Here is a 17,620-nt window from a genome sequence, read left to right as displayed (position 1 = left end):
GATGGATACAGACAGAATCATTGCTTCCCTTTTCAGATGTGGGGGAAAAAAAGGAAAAAACAAAGAAAAATAAGCATTTACTAGCAGATTCTCATTAGAGGATTTTGATCCAAGAAGGAACATCTGGGTTGTAAGAAGGAATAGTAAATAAATAAAGTGATAAATACAAGGGTAAGTTGAAATTTAACAACTAGCTACATAAAAACAATAACAGTAATCTCTAATCTGTGAACTAAAATATTGGACTATAAGGACGTTTTCCAATATTTTGCTCTTATAACAACTCTGTACTTATTTTCTACATATAGGCTAATAGAATTACTGAAATAAGGCTATGAACATTGGTCAAAACTCTGTATTACAAAATTGTTTTCTAAAATTGTTTCACCAAATTACAGTCATATAAGTAAATATGCTAAAATGTTTCTTTTATTGAAGCATGGCTAGTCTAAAACTTCAAGAAGACAAAGGATGGCTCTTTCACAAGCACCACAATGAACAGTACTTGTCATTTCTGTCAGGAAGTAAGTTAAGTTGGAAGACTTCCTGTTTATGGTTGTTAATTATTAACATTTCCATCCCTCATGTTGCCATGGAAATAGTAATGCAATTGTGTTTGATAAGAAATGTGTTATGTAATACGTGTACAAATTCCCATCTGTGACTACCTCTGTTTGACTCTATAGTTGTGAGAAATTACACTATGCCATTTGTCAGTTTAGTTCAGTCACTCAATGACGTCTGACTCTTTGTGACCCCCTGGACTGGACATCAGGGTTCCCTGTCCATCACCAACTCCTAGAGTTTGCTCAATCTCAGGTCCATAAAGTCCGTGATACCATCCAACCATCTCATCCTCTGTTGTCCCCTTCTTCTGCCTTCAATCTTTCCCAGCATCAAATGAAAGTGAAAGTTGCTCGTCATGTCCACTCTTTGTGAGACCATGGACTGAGGTCCATGGAATTCTCCAGGCGAGAATCCTGGAGTGGGTAGCCATTCACTTCTGCAGGGGATCTTCCCAACCCAGGGATCGAACACAGACCTCCTGCACTGCAGGCAGATTCTTTACCAGATGAGCCACCAGGGAAGCCCTCCATCAGGGTCTTTTCTGATGAGTCAGTTCTTCGCAACAGGTGGCCAAAGTACTGGAGCTTCAGCTTCAGCATCAGTCCTTCCAATGAATATTCAGGACTGATTTCCTTTAGGATGGACTGGTTGGATCCCCTTGCAGTCCAAGGGACTCTCACTTGTTTTCTTCAACACCATAGTTCAAAAGCATCAATTCTTTGGCGCTCAGTTTTCTTTATGCCATTTATATAATTATTTAAAAATTTGTATTATTTAATAGTGAAAAGTGAAAGTGGAAGTTGCTCAGTCGTGTCTGACTCTTCGTGACCCCATGGCCTATATAGTCCATGGAATTCTCCAGGCCAGAATACTGGAGCCTTTCCCTTCTTCAGGAGATCCTCCCAACCCAGTGATTGAACTCAGGTCTCCCACATTGCGGGCAGATTCTTTACCAGCTGAGCAACAAGGGAAGCCCAAGAATACTGGAGTGGGTAGCCTATCCCTTCTCCAGGGGATGTTCCTGACCCAGAAATTGAACTGGGGTCTTCTTCACTGCAGACGGATTCTTTACCATCTGAGCTATGAGGGAAGTATGATTTGGAATTTTGCAAAATCTATATGTTGCAAAGAGTCAGATAAGATTTAGCAACTGAACAACACAACAATATGTGGTATGGTAGAAGTCAGAATTAAAATAAAATAATTTATCACAAAGAATCTTTCTTTAATTCTTAAAGTATGAAAAAATAGTTTATTAATGGACAAGGAAAACAGAAAATATGCTTGGTGCCTGATCAATTCTCCCTAGTAATTTTGCAATATAATACATTTTTTACTTTAAACTTAAGTCTGTTAGAAAAAAAGAAGCAAGAATTCTTCCCTAATATATTATTAGATTCAGTAAAAAATATGACTAATGTTACCATTATATTAAAAGTGTGTTCTCAAGTATGTCATGTTGCTAATTTCTGTTCTACATGCTATTTTAAGACTCCTTATTCATTTTAAATAAGAAGAATTGCCTTTATTTCATTTCCTTTTTTCTTCCAGTTTTACTGAGATATATGGGGTAGCAAAGAGTCGGACACGACTGAGTGACCAAACTGAACTGAATAGCACTGTATATATTTAAGGTATACGGCATAATAACTTGACTAACACACATCATGAAATGATGATCACAATGTTTAGTGAATATACACATCTCATATAGATATAAAATTAAAGAAATAGAAAAAATTCTTTCTTTCACACATAACTGTAAGTTGTATTTATCATGCTGTGTATTGCATTCCTAGTTATCTATCTTATAACTGGAAGTTTATAACTTTTGATTACCACCAATTCCCTCTCCCTCCCCTCCAGGAAGAATCACCTTTTAACATTTTAATGGATAATGGGTTCTCATGTTCTTACTTTATGATATCCAAAGAAATTTAAAAGGTCATTAGAAGAGCATAAATTGAACCTTATTTTTTTCCTGTTATAAGTTGGGAAGATATATAAAGCATTAAGAAAAAATCATCAGGAGTCTTACTACTAAAGATATATAATATTAAGATGTTAGTGTATTAAATGGTATAATCTTATTTTCTAGATATGACTATTCTAGTTTTTATAAATATAGTTATAAAAATAGTGGACAGAATTTTATAGGCTTTCTCTCCTTCTATTTTGAAAAAGCTAATTACTTTTCTCTAAGCATCATTTCAAACGAGTGTGTTCAGAGATAGGGATTAGTACTGTTCAGAATCATTCTACAGGATAAAACATTTACAGATGTTAGTACAAGTTTTTAAAGGAAGAAAAAGCTCTCATTAGATATAATTTAAATTTGAAAAATGTGCTAACAGAAAATGGTTATGGCTTTCCTTGCCACACAAAATGTTGACAAACCTTTCCTTGAAAACTACAGACTGCTTTTTCTAAATTTATCACAAAGCATTTTATTGAAAATTCTTTGTAAATACTTTAGTAGCTGCATGAGATGAGGTTCAGCAGATGTATCATAATCCAACTTGTAAAACCTCTTCTCTGCTTCCCTGGATTGCTCATTTACATTTAGGAATGAAAGAACAAGGCTACTTGGTTTCCTCTGCCAGTTGACTCTCCTTTGAATAAATCAGGTAGGCTGATAGGCAAGCTGGGGTCTACACCAAATCCCCCACTGGGGAAAAAAAAAGTGGAGAACTCTTCTCTGGAGCACTATCATTTGAAGCCCTGGTTTTTTGGAAACAGATCATCTGCTTTTTTAGAGTACTCTGGCAGCCTTTTGTATGGAGCAATCACTGCTGCTACCCAGGAGTGTTAGAAACCAGCCCAAGCAGCCCACATATTACAGGTTTACTCTTCAATCAAATATCTTGATTTCTCTTCCTCTTCTCATTCTTGCTCTTCTTAACAGGCAATCGTAGGGGGTCCATTGTAAAAAGAAAAAATTGGTTACCACCTGTATTAAAGACCTCTCTCACTGTGAAATTCTCTTGAAATGTGGCTTTCTGTTAAGGTTTAGTCTTTGGTATGATCCATCCTGCTTTCCAAATCCAATTTCCATTCTCTTTTCAAAATCTTTAGTCCTCTGATGTGCACTTCTCCTATTTTTGTGCTTTTAAAAATACAGTTTTAAAAACTTATTGTTAATTCAAGGGGATTTTATTCATCCAAGATTTCAGTCTGCCATCTTCAACTCAAAGTGTTGTATTTTCTTTTTAATACCTCAAAGTTCAGAATTTTATTTTTTAAATTTTAATTTTACAGGGAGTAGAGTTGATTTACAATGTTGTTAGTTTCAGGTTTACAGCAAAATGATTCAGTTATACATATACATATTCTTTTTCAGTCCCATATTGGTTATTAAAGAGCATTGAGTAGAGTTCCCTATGTTATACAGTAGGCTCTTGTTGATTATCTATTTTATAGATAGTAATATATATATGTTAATCCCCAACTCCTAATTTATCCCTCTCCTTCACCTTTCCCCTTTGGTAAATATGTTTGTTTTCTAAGTCTGTGAATCTGTTTCTATTTTATAAATAAGTTCATAAGTTCATTTGCATCATATTTTCAGATTCAACATATTAGTGATATCATATGACATTTGTCTTTCTCTGTCTGACTTACTTCACTTAGCATGATAATCTCTGGGTCCATTCGGGTTGTTGCAAATGGCATTATTTCATTCTTTTTTATGACTTAGTAATATTCCATGTATATATGTACCACATCTTCCTTATCCATTCATCTGTTGATGGACATTTAGGTTGCTTCCATGTCTTAGCTATTGTAAATAGTGCTGCTATGAACGTTGGGGTGTATCTTTTTGAATTAGAGTTTCTCTGAATATATGCCCAGGAGTGAGACTGCTACATCATAGGGTAGCTCTATTGTTAGTTCTTTAAGGAATCTCCATACTGTGCTTCACAGTGGCTGCACCAATTTACATTCTCATCAATAGTGTAGGAAGTTTCTGCTTTCTCCATATCCTCTCCACAACTTATTGTCTGCAGATTTTGATTGCCATTCTTACTGGTGTGAAGTGATACTTCACTGCAGTTTTGATTTGCATTTCTCTAATAAAAGTAGTGATATTGAACATATTTTTATATGCTTTTCAGCCATGTTTTCTTTGGAGAAATGCCTACTTAGATCTGCTTATTTTTTGATTGCATTGTTTGTTTCTTTGATATTGACCTGCATGAGCTGTTTGTATATTCTGGAGGTTAATCCCTTGTTGGTTCCATAATTTGCAAATATTTTCTTCCATTTTGTGAGCTGTCTTTTTGTTTCATGGTTTTCTCCTTTGCCGTGTGAAAGCTTTTAAGTTTAATTAGGTTCCAATTGTTTTTGATTTTATTTTCATTCTCCAGAAGGTGAATCCAAAAGGATACTGGTGCAACTCATGTCAGATACTGTTCTGCCTACGTTTTCCTCTACAAGATTTATACTATCATCTTACATTCTGGTCATCAGAAGTTCAGAATTTTAAAAATCAAAACTGTATATATACTAACTAGAGCAGAAAGTCTGCAAAGTGATACCTTAACCACTGACCACATTTAAGAAGTGACTATTTTGGAAAGCACTTCTTCATATTAAGCTATATTCCACACGGTGAGCCAAATTCATCTTACTCTGGATCTTCACTAAAAATACTATAATTATTCATATAATTCAAGCAACAATAGTAACTGCTCTATAAACACATATCAACACTGACAATTTTTGTTGAAAGAATTTTAGTCATTTTCAGTTTCCTATTTAATTTTTCTCACCTAGCTCTAGAGTTCTCAGAATCACAAAAGATTTAAATGGGAATTTATTATGTATATAGTCATACCTCTTCATACTGTAGATAAAGAAACTGGGCCTCTGAGAGATAAAGTTATTTGTCCAAGACCACCTAATTTGAGGCAGGAAGGCCTTATATAGTCATAATAGTTTTTATCTTTTCTTCACAGCATTTATCATCTCTTAATGCTTTTCTTTCATGCTAAAGTATACGCTCTATAGGAGTACAAAATCCTGTCTTCTTGTTCTTCCTTTTACTTTCAATGGCTTGCTAGGTGCCTAATCCATTACTTGGTACCCAATTATTATTTGTTAACTGAATGAATGAGTGTGTCACATTGCTTGTCTACTCTCAGTGAATTTACTGAAACTTAACACTTTTGAACTGTCGTGTTGGAGAAGACTCTTGAGAGTCCCTTGGACTGCAAGGAGATCCAACAGTCCATTCTGAAGGAGATCAGCCCTGGGATTTCTTTGGAAGGAATGATGCTAAAGCTGAAACTCCAGTACTTTGGCCACCTCATGCGAAGAGTTGACTCATTGGAAAAGACTTTGATGCTGGGAGGGACTGCGGGCAGGAGGAGAAGGGGATGACAGAGGATGAGATGGCTGGATGGCATCGCTGACTCGATGGACGTGAATCTGAGTGAACTCTGGGAGCTGGTGATGGACAGGGAGGCCTGGCGTGCTGAGATTCATGGGGTCGCAAAGAGTCGGACACGACTGAGCGACTGAACTGAACTGAACACCTTAGAACAGAAGCCTGTGAGGGGAACAGTGGTAGTAGCCATATACAGTTTCAAATGATATACAAAATTTTCTGGGTATGCCCTTTTTGTTTAACATAAACTCCTTTTAATTTTCAAAGGGGCTCATAAAGAAAAAAAAGGCTGTCACTGCCTTAGGAAAAGACCCTCAAAGTAATGTTTTACTCTATTCAAAGATCTTAACTTTACAAACAGCTAATTCCCTTTGACTTAGTTTTAATTCCACAGATTTATGTGGCATTCCCTTGGCATATTATAGAAGCTTGGAATTTTTCAGGATTAGGCTCTGTAGCAGTTCAGTGCTAAGGTGAGAAGTGGCATCTAGGTAAGGATTGACTGCAAAGAAATGATACCAGGGTACTCCTAGAAGAGATAACAGAAGTAATTCATCAATAGTCTTGAAGCGCAAATACATTCTGTTTATTTATAGAATACTTACCTTTTCTACTGGGAGGATATGTTGTTTCATGAACTGCTTCACCCTAGTAAGAACTTCCTGACCTGTCCTAGTCTGTACAAACAACTGACGGGTAGTATCAGTCTGTGGAAGCGCAGTGCTGAAAGATCTTTATTTAAAAAAAAATTACAAAGAAAGAAAAAAGTTACAAAGATGTCCAAAATCATTATTACAGATTTCTGAATAGAATGTGAAGTCTTCCCCCAATTCCCCGTAAATATCTCTCAGACAGAGCTTCTGTATTTTGGAGCTTTTTTTTTTTTAACCTTTCATGGTTATGAGAGGAATGCAGAATCACTTTATTTTGAACATTAAACTTTAGTGCTTAAAGCACTTTTTGAAGAAAACGTAGCCTGGCATGACCTCAATCAATGGGAGTTTAAAATCTTTTTTGAATTCACCTATCAAAATATCTAAACAAGAAGGCAAAGGAATTGGACACAAATAGAATTAGACATTCTTAGTATTTGCCTCACAAATACAACTGCAGGATGTCATTATAAGTAAGACCTTTAAAGATCATTATGAAGAGCAGCACTGTCATTTATTATGTTATATAGATCATAAATATTCATGTATAAGATGAAGTGTAAAATACAATGGTCCTAAGGTGATGTCAGGCCTCCCTGGTGGCTCAGACGGTAAAGAATCTGCATGTAACGCAGGAGCTCTGGGTTCAGTCCTTGGGTCAGGAAGTTCTCCTGGAGAAGGAAAAGGCAACCCACTCCAGTATTCTTGCATGGAGAATTCCACGGACAGAGGAGCCTGGAGGGCTACAGTCCATGGTGTCGTAAAGAGTCAGACACACAGAGCAACTAACACTTTCACTTTCAAGGTGATGTCATGGAAACTCGTGGCTTGGGCAAAATTTCCAGGGGCAACATGATTCATGCGTTCAGTAAGTGCTATATATCACACTGGTTTTTTTTTTCCCCTCTAACTTTTATTTTACATTGGAGAGTAGTTGGTTTACAATGTGTTAGTTTCAGGTATACCAAAGTGATTCAATTATATATATACATATAGTTATTCTTTATCAGATTTTTTTTCCCATAAAGCTTACGGGAATATTGAGTAGAGTTTCTTCCACTATACAGTAGGTTCTTGTTGATCATCTATTTTATGTATCGTAGTGTGTATATGTTAATCTCAATCCCCTAATTTACCCTCCCCTTGCATCACACTTGTTAGATGGAGGTATGGTTTGAAAAAGTGTATTAGATGCCTCAGAAGTGCCCCACTAATGGACATATGAATTAAAAGATGCTTAAATGTCTGAATACAGTTTCATGCAATTTGATGGTGGAAGAGAGCAACATTTTTAAGCTTAATAAATCATCTTATATAATACGTAATTTTAAATAGGTATATGTAAGTAACAAACATTAGAAGGGAACATTTCAGAATTTTATCAATATCCTTAAAAGTTTATAATTCCACTTGGCAAAAGAGAAACCTCTTAATATTAAATTGATATTTCTTTATATGTGAAGTCAACTATTTTCAAGCATAAAAGAGATTTACTAAAAAAAAAAAAAGAATAACCATGGTTGACAGCAGTAATCCTTGTGTTGTAAGCAATAAAAACAATCCCTATCCTTCTAAAGCTTATGACCCTCACATACCTAATACAGGCTCTATTTGAATTAAACATGGAATCTATATTTTGCTTGCCTTTTAGAGAGCCGCAATCCAATTTCTGCCAGAGGTTGCACAACATTGGCATACTGGAAGCTATTTTCAGATGCATTATTTCCCAGAAGATATCTATTATAAATTCCCTATAAGTAAATTAACACAAAGGGATTAAAATTCAATGAAAAGTATTCTTCAGCTATCCAGTCTTCCCAGTTTCCCAGCTATGTGAATCACTAAACTTACAAAGTACTAAGATATAAATCAGACTATCAATTCTATTAATTTACATGCAGGAAAAATCATGCCACTCCAAATGAAAGTATTACACGCTTTTCATCTGGCTAACATACTCTAATCATAACAGAATTATAGCTGGAAATCAAACCAAACTTCAAAATTACTTCAGCAGTTACCAAAGATACCAAATTGGCAAGTTATATCATCTGTAAAGATCACTGTTCTACCTTCATAGTGGAGAAAAAAAAAAAAAAACTAAAGAAATCAAAATAAAATTAAAAATTACAAAACAAAAAGAAGACAATGAAATGACTTCTAAGAATATTGTATCCCCTTTTTTGGACCTTTAATTAAGGTGAAACTCTTCTCCTTTGAATAGTGTTAGTGGAATGCTCAACTTTCTTTTTTCCCTTACCTCTCCCTATTCTGTGCCTCCATCATAATATATTCTCTGGTTCCCTGCCCCAAACAATATCAACTGATTTCATTAGTTTATTTCTGTATATAATTCTTTGTACAATATTAACACTGTAATCCAATTTCACATTTCTAGTTAACATGGAATGTTTATGATCATCTCTAAAGTTACTACTATATAGTTTATGATGTATAGTAGTTTATGACATATTAATTTCAATCATAAACCATGTCAAGTTTTCATTTGAAATGAAAATCCATTTTAAGTTGAAAGCCTATTTGGTATCTTTTTTGTGGAAACTGACAAATACAGAAACATACCATAAACCTTATTGTGAGAAATCTATCTAAGCAACAAGATTAATTAATATGATTAATATGATTCTAAACTACAGGATGAGATGTAACACAACAATTTCTTAGAAGATATTTCAAGTATTGGAGGACAGCATGGACTCTGAGGACAGGGAAAAATAACCATAATTTTCCTTAATCTTTTTTTTCCCATTCCCTTTGTTTCTAAAATCTCTTATTTACTTGTTCTTCCTATAAATCCTAACCCCTTGCCAGTGATGAAGCATCTTAATTTCTTAAATAAACAAAGATTCAAACTTAGGTTAATGAAAAATTAGTTTAACAAGGTAGTATAATGAAGAAGCATTTGTTTAAACTGTAAATTAAAAAAAACTGTACTTATATTCAACTTTCTCTCAAAATTGTCATATTATTAGGAAAAAAGACAATTTTGCTTATCTTCACTCAAAAATATAGTTAAGAGGCTTCTGTATGCTAGGTACTGTGCTAGGCTTTGGGAAATACAATGATAATTCTTTCCTCACTATCAGCTCTGATTAATAAATGGCTTTACAATCTGAATCAGACATCACATTAGGAGTTTAGCTCTTTCTTATATTGATATTCAGGAAATAACCAATTTTCACATGCTTTTCTTCTTTTTGTCATTATGTCTTTCTCTCTCCCTTCCTCCATCTTTTTGGTCTATTATACCACATTTGCTACTCAACTTTTTCCCTTGCCAAATTCCTATTCTGTAAACTCTGGGTTTATATTTTATCCATGTTTGGTATTTGTCATTGTGGAAAATAAATTGATCTAAAGATATTATATAAGGGAATTCTCTAGTCCAGTGGTTAAGATTCTGTGCTGTTACTGTCAGGGGCCTGGGTTCAATTTCTGGTTAGGGAATTGATTCCACAAGCCAAGCCAAAAAAAAAAAAAGAATGTAACACCCCCCAAAACCAAAAATATTTTCAAGAGTATATTAGTAAGTAACAGTGAAACACATGCTAAAAAATTAATTACCTGTGCTATTCCAGCCATTTTAAAATATGAAAGGGCAAGAAAGAAATTCCAGTTAGGAAGATTAGGATTAATTCCCCTGCAGTGGCAATATATTGAAATCAGTTCTTCCATTGATGGTATCCCTATAAAAATAGTACATACTATGAACTTTAATAAAAATGTCAGGGTGAATAATTTTAAATGTCATAATACATATAAAATTGAATATAAAGCCATTTTCTACAAAGCAAAACATGCTCCAAGTATTTATTTTCAAAAGGATACTATATAGAAATGATTACATTTTGTCACAAATTACTAAAAGTGGAATGGCACACTTTAAAAAAATTGATAAAGATTATTTAAAAACATTTCAAGAAACAAATAAAAGCTGGTTATCTAAGATTATAAAATTATCTTTTGTTAATTATGGAGAGAAATAAAGACAATTTTACCTTAATAGAAATTTAGGCAACATTATGTTTTCATACCTATGTTTTCTTGCAAATGATGGCTTTGATTTCCCAATGAAACAGTCTTTGGCCAAAAGTAGAACATGGAGAGATAAGCCAAGTCTAACAAAGGATGACCAATGGTTGAAAGCTCCCAATCAAGCACAGCTATAACTCGAGACTGTAATTAAAAATAAAAAGATTTTAATATATTAAATCCAAAAGAACTAAAATAAGGAAAAAAATGAAATAGAATATATTGAAAATCATATTTTCCATCAAAAGCAAATGTGAAGCTGTAGTTTGCAGTTTTTACCCACAGTGGCACAATTCACTTATCAAATAACTAATTTTAATAGCCTTGAATGAGTAAAGCCAAGTCCCCTGCTTCCATGATTGGCTCTCAGTTCTTCATTTTACTTCACATAGCCTTAACATGTCTACTAAAGAGCGGAGGCAAGAGCAGTTGAAAATATTTGACTGGAAGTTAACTATGATAAAAGAAGAAATTCTAACAAATACTTATAATTTAAGAATCTATGCTCTAATAATGAATCTAGCAACATGACAAATATTTCACTCCTATGGAAACAGTAATTTTTTAAAGTAAGTTATTTTATGCTGCAGATACAAAAAGGTAATTGTTATAAAAGATGCTGCTTGTTTTATGAATATAAAATCAATCATCATATAGTAACATGATAAAAGAGTTGTGTAATTTGGAATCAATAACAGCTTTCCTCATGCTACTTTGTAACAATATATATCAAAGGAATATAAATTTTTATGTTAGGAACATAGGGCATTCAACTGAAAATACAAGCAATCTGCAGAATAATATGTGTACTATGATCCTATTTAAATAAAAAGGTTGCAAATGAATACTCAAAGTTGAAAGAATACACACCAAACTGATTACAATGACTATGGTTGCTTCAAGTTAGGTAGGAGGGATGGGATATGGGAGGAGGAACTCCACTGGAGGGTCTGTACAGGAAGAGTAACTAAATAGGATTTGTATTTTAAGGTCACTAGCTGCTATGTTTTGAATAGATTGTAGGGGAGCAAAGAGGAGACTGCAGCAACAATTTAGCCAAGATTATCTAAGCCATATAAAACAGCAGAGTTCATTTAGGCAATGCATATTATTGCATTTCATGCCTTTATGTATCTTTGTATGTGTTTGTACTCCCTTACTTCAGTCACATATTTGTACACATTATTGTAGCTTTAAGGAAAATGTGGTCTGTGAAACCACACAGACCTGAATTCAAATCCTAGCTCTACAATTTAGTGAAAGAAAGCGAAACTTGTTCAGCCATGTCTGACTCTTTGTGACCCCATGGACTATACATTCCAAGGAATTCTCCAGGCCAGAATACTGGAGTGAGTAGCTGTTCCCTTCTCCAGGAGATCTTCCTAACACAAGGATTGAACCCAGGTCTCCTGCATTGCTGGTGGATTCTTTACCAGCTGAGCCATGAGGGAAGCCCTCCATCATCTACTAGCTGTGTAATTCTGGACAGTTAACTCTGCAGTTCTGGACTAGTTAACACTTCAGATTTTCAATTTAAGTAACCATAACATATCTGGTGTAGAGTTAGTGTGAATATGAAATAAAGGTAGGTAATATGTCCATTTTGTTTATCAGAGTCTATTTAAGTACCTAGCACACAGTAGGCGGCTAAAATGTATTTATCCAATGAATAAGTACAGAGCCTGGCATATGACAGGCAATAAAAAATTTTCTATTATGACTATGGAAAAATTGATCATTACTTCCTCCATGATTTGACTTCATAGGACTTTTTATGGTTGTGATTATACTGAATTATCAGTTAAATTTGCTTCAAAAAAAAGGATTGGATGCCTTTTTGTCCATACCATTCTGTTTTTTCTGTGCTCCTAACATCCAAAGAAAACTAGCACTTCCTCAGCACAACTGGCCTATGGGCTTCACTGGTGGCTCAGTTGGTAAAGAGATGCTTACAATACAGGAGACCCAGGTTTGATCCTTGGGTTGGGAAGATTCCTGGAGAAGGAAATGACAAACTACTCCAGTATTCTTGCCTTGGAGAATGCCATGGACAGAGAAGCCTATAGTCCATGGGGTCACAAGAGTCAGACATAACTGAGCGACTAAACTTAATCCAGCTCAACAGAAGCTTCATTTCGTTGATAATCAGCCACAATATTTATAGTGCATGTAGATTAAAAACAAACTAGCCACAACTGGGTTGATTCCAAGTATACATCAACAGATGACTGGTTTAAAAAGACATGGTATATACATAAGGGAATATTACTCAACCATAAAAAAGAATGCAATATTGCCATCTGTAGCAACAGGGAGAGACTTAAGGAATATCTGCTGAGTAAAATAAATCAGAGAAAGACAAATACTGCATGAAATAATCTACATGTGGAATCTAAAATGTAACACAAATGAAAGCATATATAAAACATAAAGACACAGATACAGAAGACAAACTTGTGGTTACCAAAGGGGAAAGGGAAGGGGGAGGGACAAATTAGGGATATGGCATTAACAGATACAAATTATTATATATGAAACAGATAAGCAACAAGAATATATTGTATAGCACAGAGAATTATACCCAATATCTTATAATAACTTATCTGGGATGAGTTCACCTCCTCTCATGAGCACATCAAAATAACAATGATAAGCAGAACAATAACTGATGAAAAAGACCAGAACCTACCAGAAAAGATCATCTACAGTTAAAGACAAAAGAAGGGACCACATCAGGATGAGTAGGACAGGTGGACTTGCAATATAGTCAAGTCCCATACCCCTCGGTAGATATCCACAAACTGTACAATAATTCCACAACAGAGGCTCTCCCACAAGAGTATGAGGTCTGAACCCATGTGAGGCTCCCCATTCTAGGGGTCCTGTACCAGGAAAATGAACCCTCAGAGCATTTATTTGGCTTTGAAGGTCAGTGGAGCTTACTTTTGGAAGGTACCAGAGGACTGGGGAAAATATAGACTTCACTTGTAAAGGGTGCACACAAAATCTCACACCTTCCAGGATCTCAAAAAAAAAGTCATAGTTTCATAGGGACCTGGGTCAGATCTAACTGTTGGTTTCAGAGAGTCTCTCAGAGAGGTAGGAGGCAACTGCAGCTCACCCTGGGGACAAAGACACTAGTGGCAACCATTCTAGGGAGCTCTTTCTACCACGTGGACATTGGTGTTGGCAGGTGTCATTGCGGAATCCTCCCTCTAGTTAGCCCTAGGACCCAGCCATGCCCCAACAAACTATAGTCACCAGTCCTGGGACACCTTAGGCCATGCAACTAACTGGGCCATCCATCAGAAGACAGGCTGCCTGAAGACCCCATGAGCCTGAAGCTGCCTCTGGACACAGCCCTTACCAACAGAGGGCCCAGGAACTTCCTCCACCCACCATAGGCAGACACCAGATGCAAAAAAAATCACAATCCTGCAGCCTGCAGACCCAGATCATTGACCAAAAGGCCATACCCTTCCCTGAGACAAACAGCCCTGGTTCTGCCCACTAGCAGGCCAATTCAAGCTTCTGGATACCCCAGCCTCTGTGTCAGAAACCCACCTACCACTGGCAGTAATCTGACACCAGCCCTAGAATCCCTGGATCCTGTAACTAGACTCCAAGACTTGCTCTGCCTTCCAGGAGTCTGGAAAAAACCCCAGGACCATCCATGCACAAAGCTATCAGGAAGGTTAAAAGACAAAAGTAGTAAAGCCACTGATATCAACAATAAACACGTAAAGAATACAGAAACCATTTAGATGTAAAATATGATATAAATAACAGTATCGTGAGAGGAGGAGAGTACAAATGCAGGGTGGTTAAAATGCATTTGACATTGTGGTATCAGCAACTTAAAATAATACACATACTCATACACCTATTTACCTCATGGTAACCACAAACCAAAAAATCTATAACATATATACACACAAAAAGAAAAAGGAATCCAAATATAACTCTAAAGATAGTCATCACATCACAAGAGAACAAAAGAAGAAGAAAGGGAAATATAAAGGCCCACAAACAACTCCAAAATAATTAACAAAATGGCAATAATAACATACATATCAATAATTCCCTTAAATGTAAATGTACTGAATGCTCCAATCAAAACACACAGAGTAGCTGAATGGATATAAAAACAAGACCCAAATAGATGCTGCCTACAAGAGACTCACTTCAGATCTAAAGATATACACAGACTGAAAGTGAGGGGGTGGAAAAAAAAAAAAAGGTGAGGTAGCAAAAGTTATATCAGACAAAATAGACTTTAAAATAAAGACTGTTACAAGAAACAAAGAAGGACAGTACATAATGGTCAAGGGAACAATCCAAGAAGAAAATATAATTGTACATATATGTAACAACATATGCACCCAACATAGGAACATTTAAATGCATAAAGCAAATATTAACAGACATAAAGGGGGATATCAACAGTAACACAATATTAGTGGGGGACATTAGCATCCTACTTACATAATGAACAGATCATCCAGACAGAAAATCAATAAGCCTAAAATGACACATTAGAAAAGATGGACTTAATTGATATATACATAGACTATTCATCTGAATATTGTGCAGCAGAATACACTTTCTTTACAAGTGCACATGGAACATTCTCCAGGAGAGATCATATGCTGGCCACAAAACAATCCTCAGTAAATTTAAGAAAACTGAAATCATGTGAAGCATCTTTTCTGACCACAATGTTGTGAGACTAAAACTCAACTACAAAAAAAGAAAAACTGCAAAAAACACAAACACATAGAGGCTGAACAATAAAGTACTAAATAATGCATCACTGAGGAAGTCAAACAGGAAATAGAAACATACCTAAAGACAAAATGAAAACATGATTTGAAATTTATAAGATTTACCAAAACCTGTTCTAAGAGGGAAATTTACACTTATAAAAGCTAAATCAGAAAAGAAAATCTCAAACAACCTAACTTTACACTAAAAGGAACTAGAAAAAGAAGAATAAACAGGAGAAAAGAAATCATAAAGATCAGAGAAGAAATAAATTAGAGACTAAAAAATCAATAGAAAAGAATAATGAAACTAAAAGCTCACTCTCTGAAAAGATAAGCAAAATTGATAAATCTTTAGCCAGATATATTAAAAAACAAAGGAGAAAACCAAATCCATAAAATCAGAATTGAAACAGAAGAAGTTAAAACTGACATCACAGAAATATAAAGATTCATGAGAGACCACTATTAAACTATACACCAATAAAATGAACCACCTCAAAGAAATGGACAAATTTTTAAAAAGGTACAATCTCCCAGGACTGAACCAGGAAGAAATAGAAAATATGAACAGATCAATTACCAGTAAGCAAACTAAATCAGTAATTTTAAAACTCCTAAGAAACAAAATCTAGGACCAGTTGGCTTCATGAATGAAGTCTACCAAAGTTTACAGAAGAGTTAATGCTTATCCATTTTAAATTATTCCAAAAAACTGCAGAGGAAAGAACATTTCTGAACTTGTCCTTTGCAGCCAGAATCACCTTGATACCAAAACCAGACAAAGATACTGCAAAAAAGAAAATTATAGGCCATTATCACTGATAAACATAGATGCAAAAATCCTCAACCAAATACTAGTAAATCAAATAACTGCAGACTAAATATAACAATACGATAAAAGGATCATGCACCATGATCAAGTGGGATTTAACCTAGGTATGCAAAGATTTTGTAATATCTGAAAACCAATGTGATACACCACATTAACAAATTGAAGATTAAAAACATGAACAACCCAATACATGTAAAAAAAGGCTTTTGAAAAATTCAAAATCCATTTAATTCATATACCCATTATATCTACTACTGTGGGTAAGAATCCCTTGGAAAGAATGGAGCAGCCCTTACAATCAACAAGAGAGTCCAAAATACAGTACATGGGTGCAGTCTCAAAAATGACAAAATGATCTTGGTTTGTTCCAAGGGAAACCATTCAACATCACTGTAATCAAAGTCTATGTCCCAACCAATAATGTCAAAGAAGCTGAACTTGAATGGTTCCATGAGGACCTCCAAGACCTTCTAGAACTAACATCAAAACAAGATGTCGTTTTCATTATAGGGGACTGGAATGCAAACATAGGAAGTCAAGAGACACCTGGAGGAACAGGCAAGTTTGACCTAGGAGTACAAAATTAAGCAAGGTAAAGGCAAACAGAATATGGCTAAGAACCTCTTCCAACAACACAAGAGATGACTCTACACATGGACATTACCAGATGCTCAATATAAAAATCAGATTGATTATATTTTTTTCAGCTGAAGATGGAGAAGCCCTATACAGTCAGCAAAAAACAAGACCTGGAGCTGATTGTGGCTCAGATCATGAACTCCTTGCTGCAAAATTCAAACTTTTATTCAAGAAAGTAAGGAAAACCACTAGGCCATTCAGGTATGACTTAAATCAAATCCCTTATGATTTTAGAACGGAAGTGATGCAAAGATTCAAGATATAGATCTGATAGATAATAAACTGTACAGGAGGCAGTGACCAAAACTGTCCCTAAGAAAAAGAAATGCAAAAATGCAAAATAGTTGTCTGAGGAGGACTTACAAACAGCTGAGAAGAGAAGAGAAGTGAAAGGCTAAGGAGAAAGAGAAAGATATACCCAACTGAATGCAGAGTTCCAGAGAAAGCAAGGAGAGATAAGAAAGCCTTCTTAAGTGAATAATACAAAGAAATAGAAGAAAAGAATAGAATGGGAAAGACTAGAGGAGGTCTTTTAAAAAAAATTGGATACCAAGGGAACATTTCATGCAAAGATGGGCACAATAAAGGACAGAAACAGCAAGAACCTAACAGAAAGAGAAAAGATTAAGAAGAGGTGGCCAATCATACACCATGATCAAGTTGGGTTTATCCCAGGGATACAAGGATTCTTCAATACTCGCAAACCAATCCATGTGATACA

The 17,620-nt window shown here is 35.2% G+C and overlaps 1 protein-coding gene across 1 annotated transcript in view; it reads right to left on the bottom strand.

The window, feature by feature from the left end:
- ACAD11 (acyl-CoA dehydrogenase family member 11) overlaps nt 1-17,620 on the bottom strand; it is a 115,360-nt gene that overhangs the window by 50,612 nt on the left and 47,128 nt on the right. Inside the window, exons 6-9 of the mRNA XM_004003336.6 lie at nt 10,665-10,806; nt 10,195-10,316; nt 8,254-8,360; nt 6,562-6,688 (exon numbers count right to left, since the gene is read on the bottom strand). Coding sequence (XP_004003385.1) covers nt 6,562-6,688; nt 8,254-8,360; nt 10,195-10,316; nt 10,665-10,806 — 498 coding nt within the window. The remainder of the gene's footprint in view (nt 1-6,561; nt 6,689-8,253; nt 8,361-10,194; nt 10,317-10,664; nt 10,807-17,620) is intronic.

This window comes from Ovis aries, chromosome 1 (assembly GCF_016772045.2).
Source record: "Ovis aries strain OAR_USU_Benz2616 breed Rambouillet chromosome 1, ARS-UI_Ramb_v3.0, whole genome shotgun sequence".
NCBI classification, from domain to species: domain Eukaryota; kingdom Metazoa; phylum Chordata; class Mammalia; order Artiodactyla; family Bovidae; genus Ovis; species Ovis aries.
This window is presented reverse-complemented; position numbering and strand designations above follow the sequence as displayed.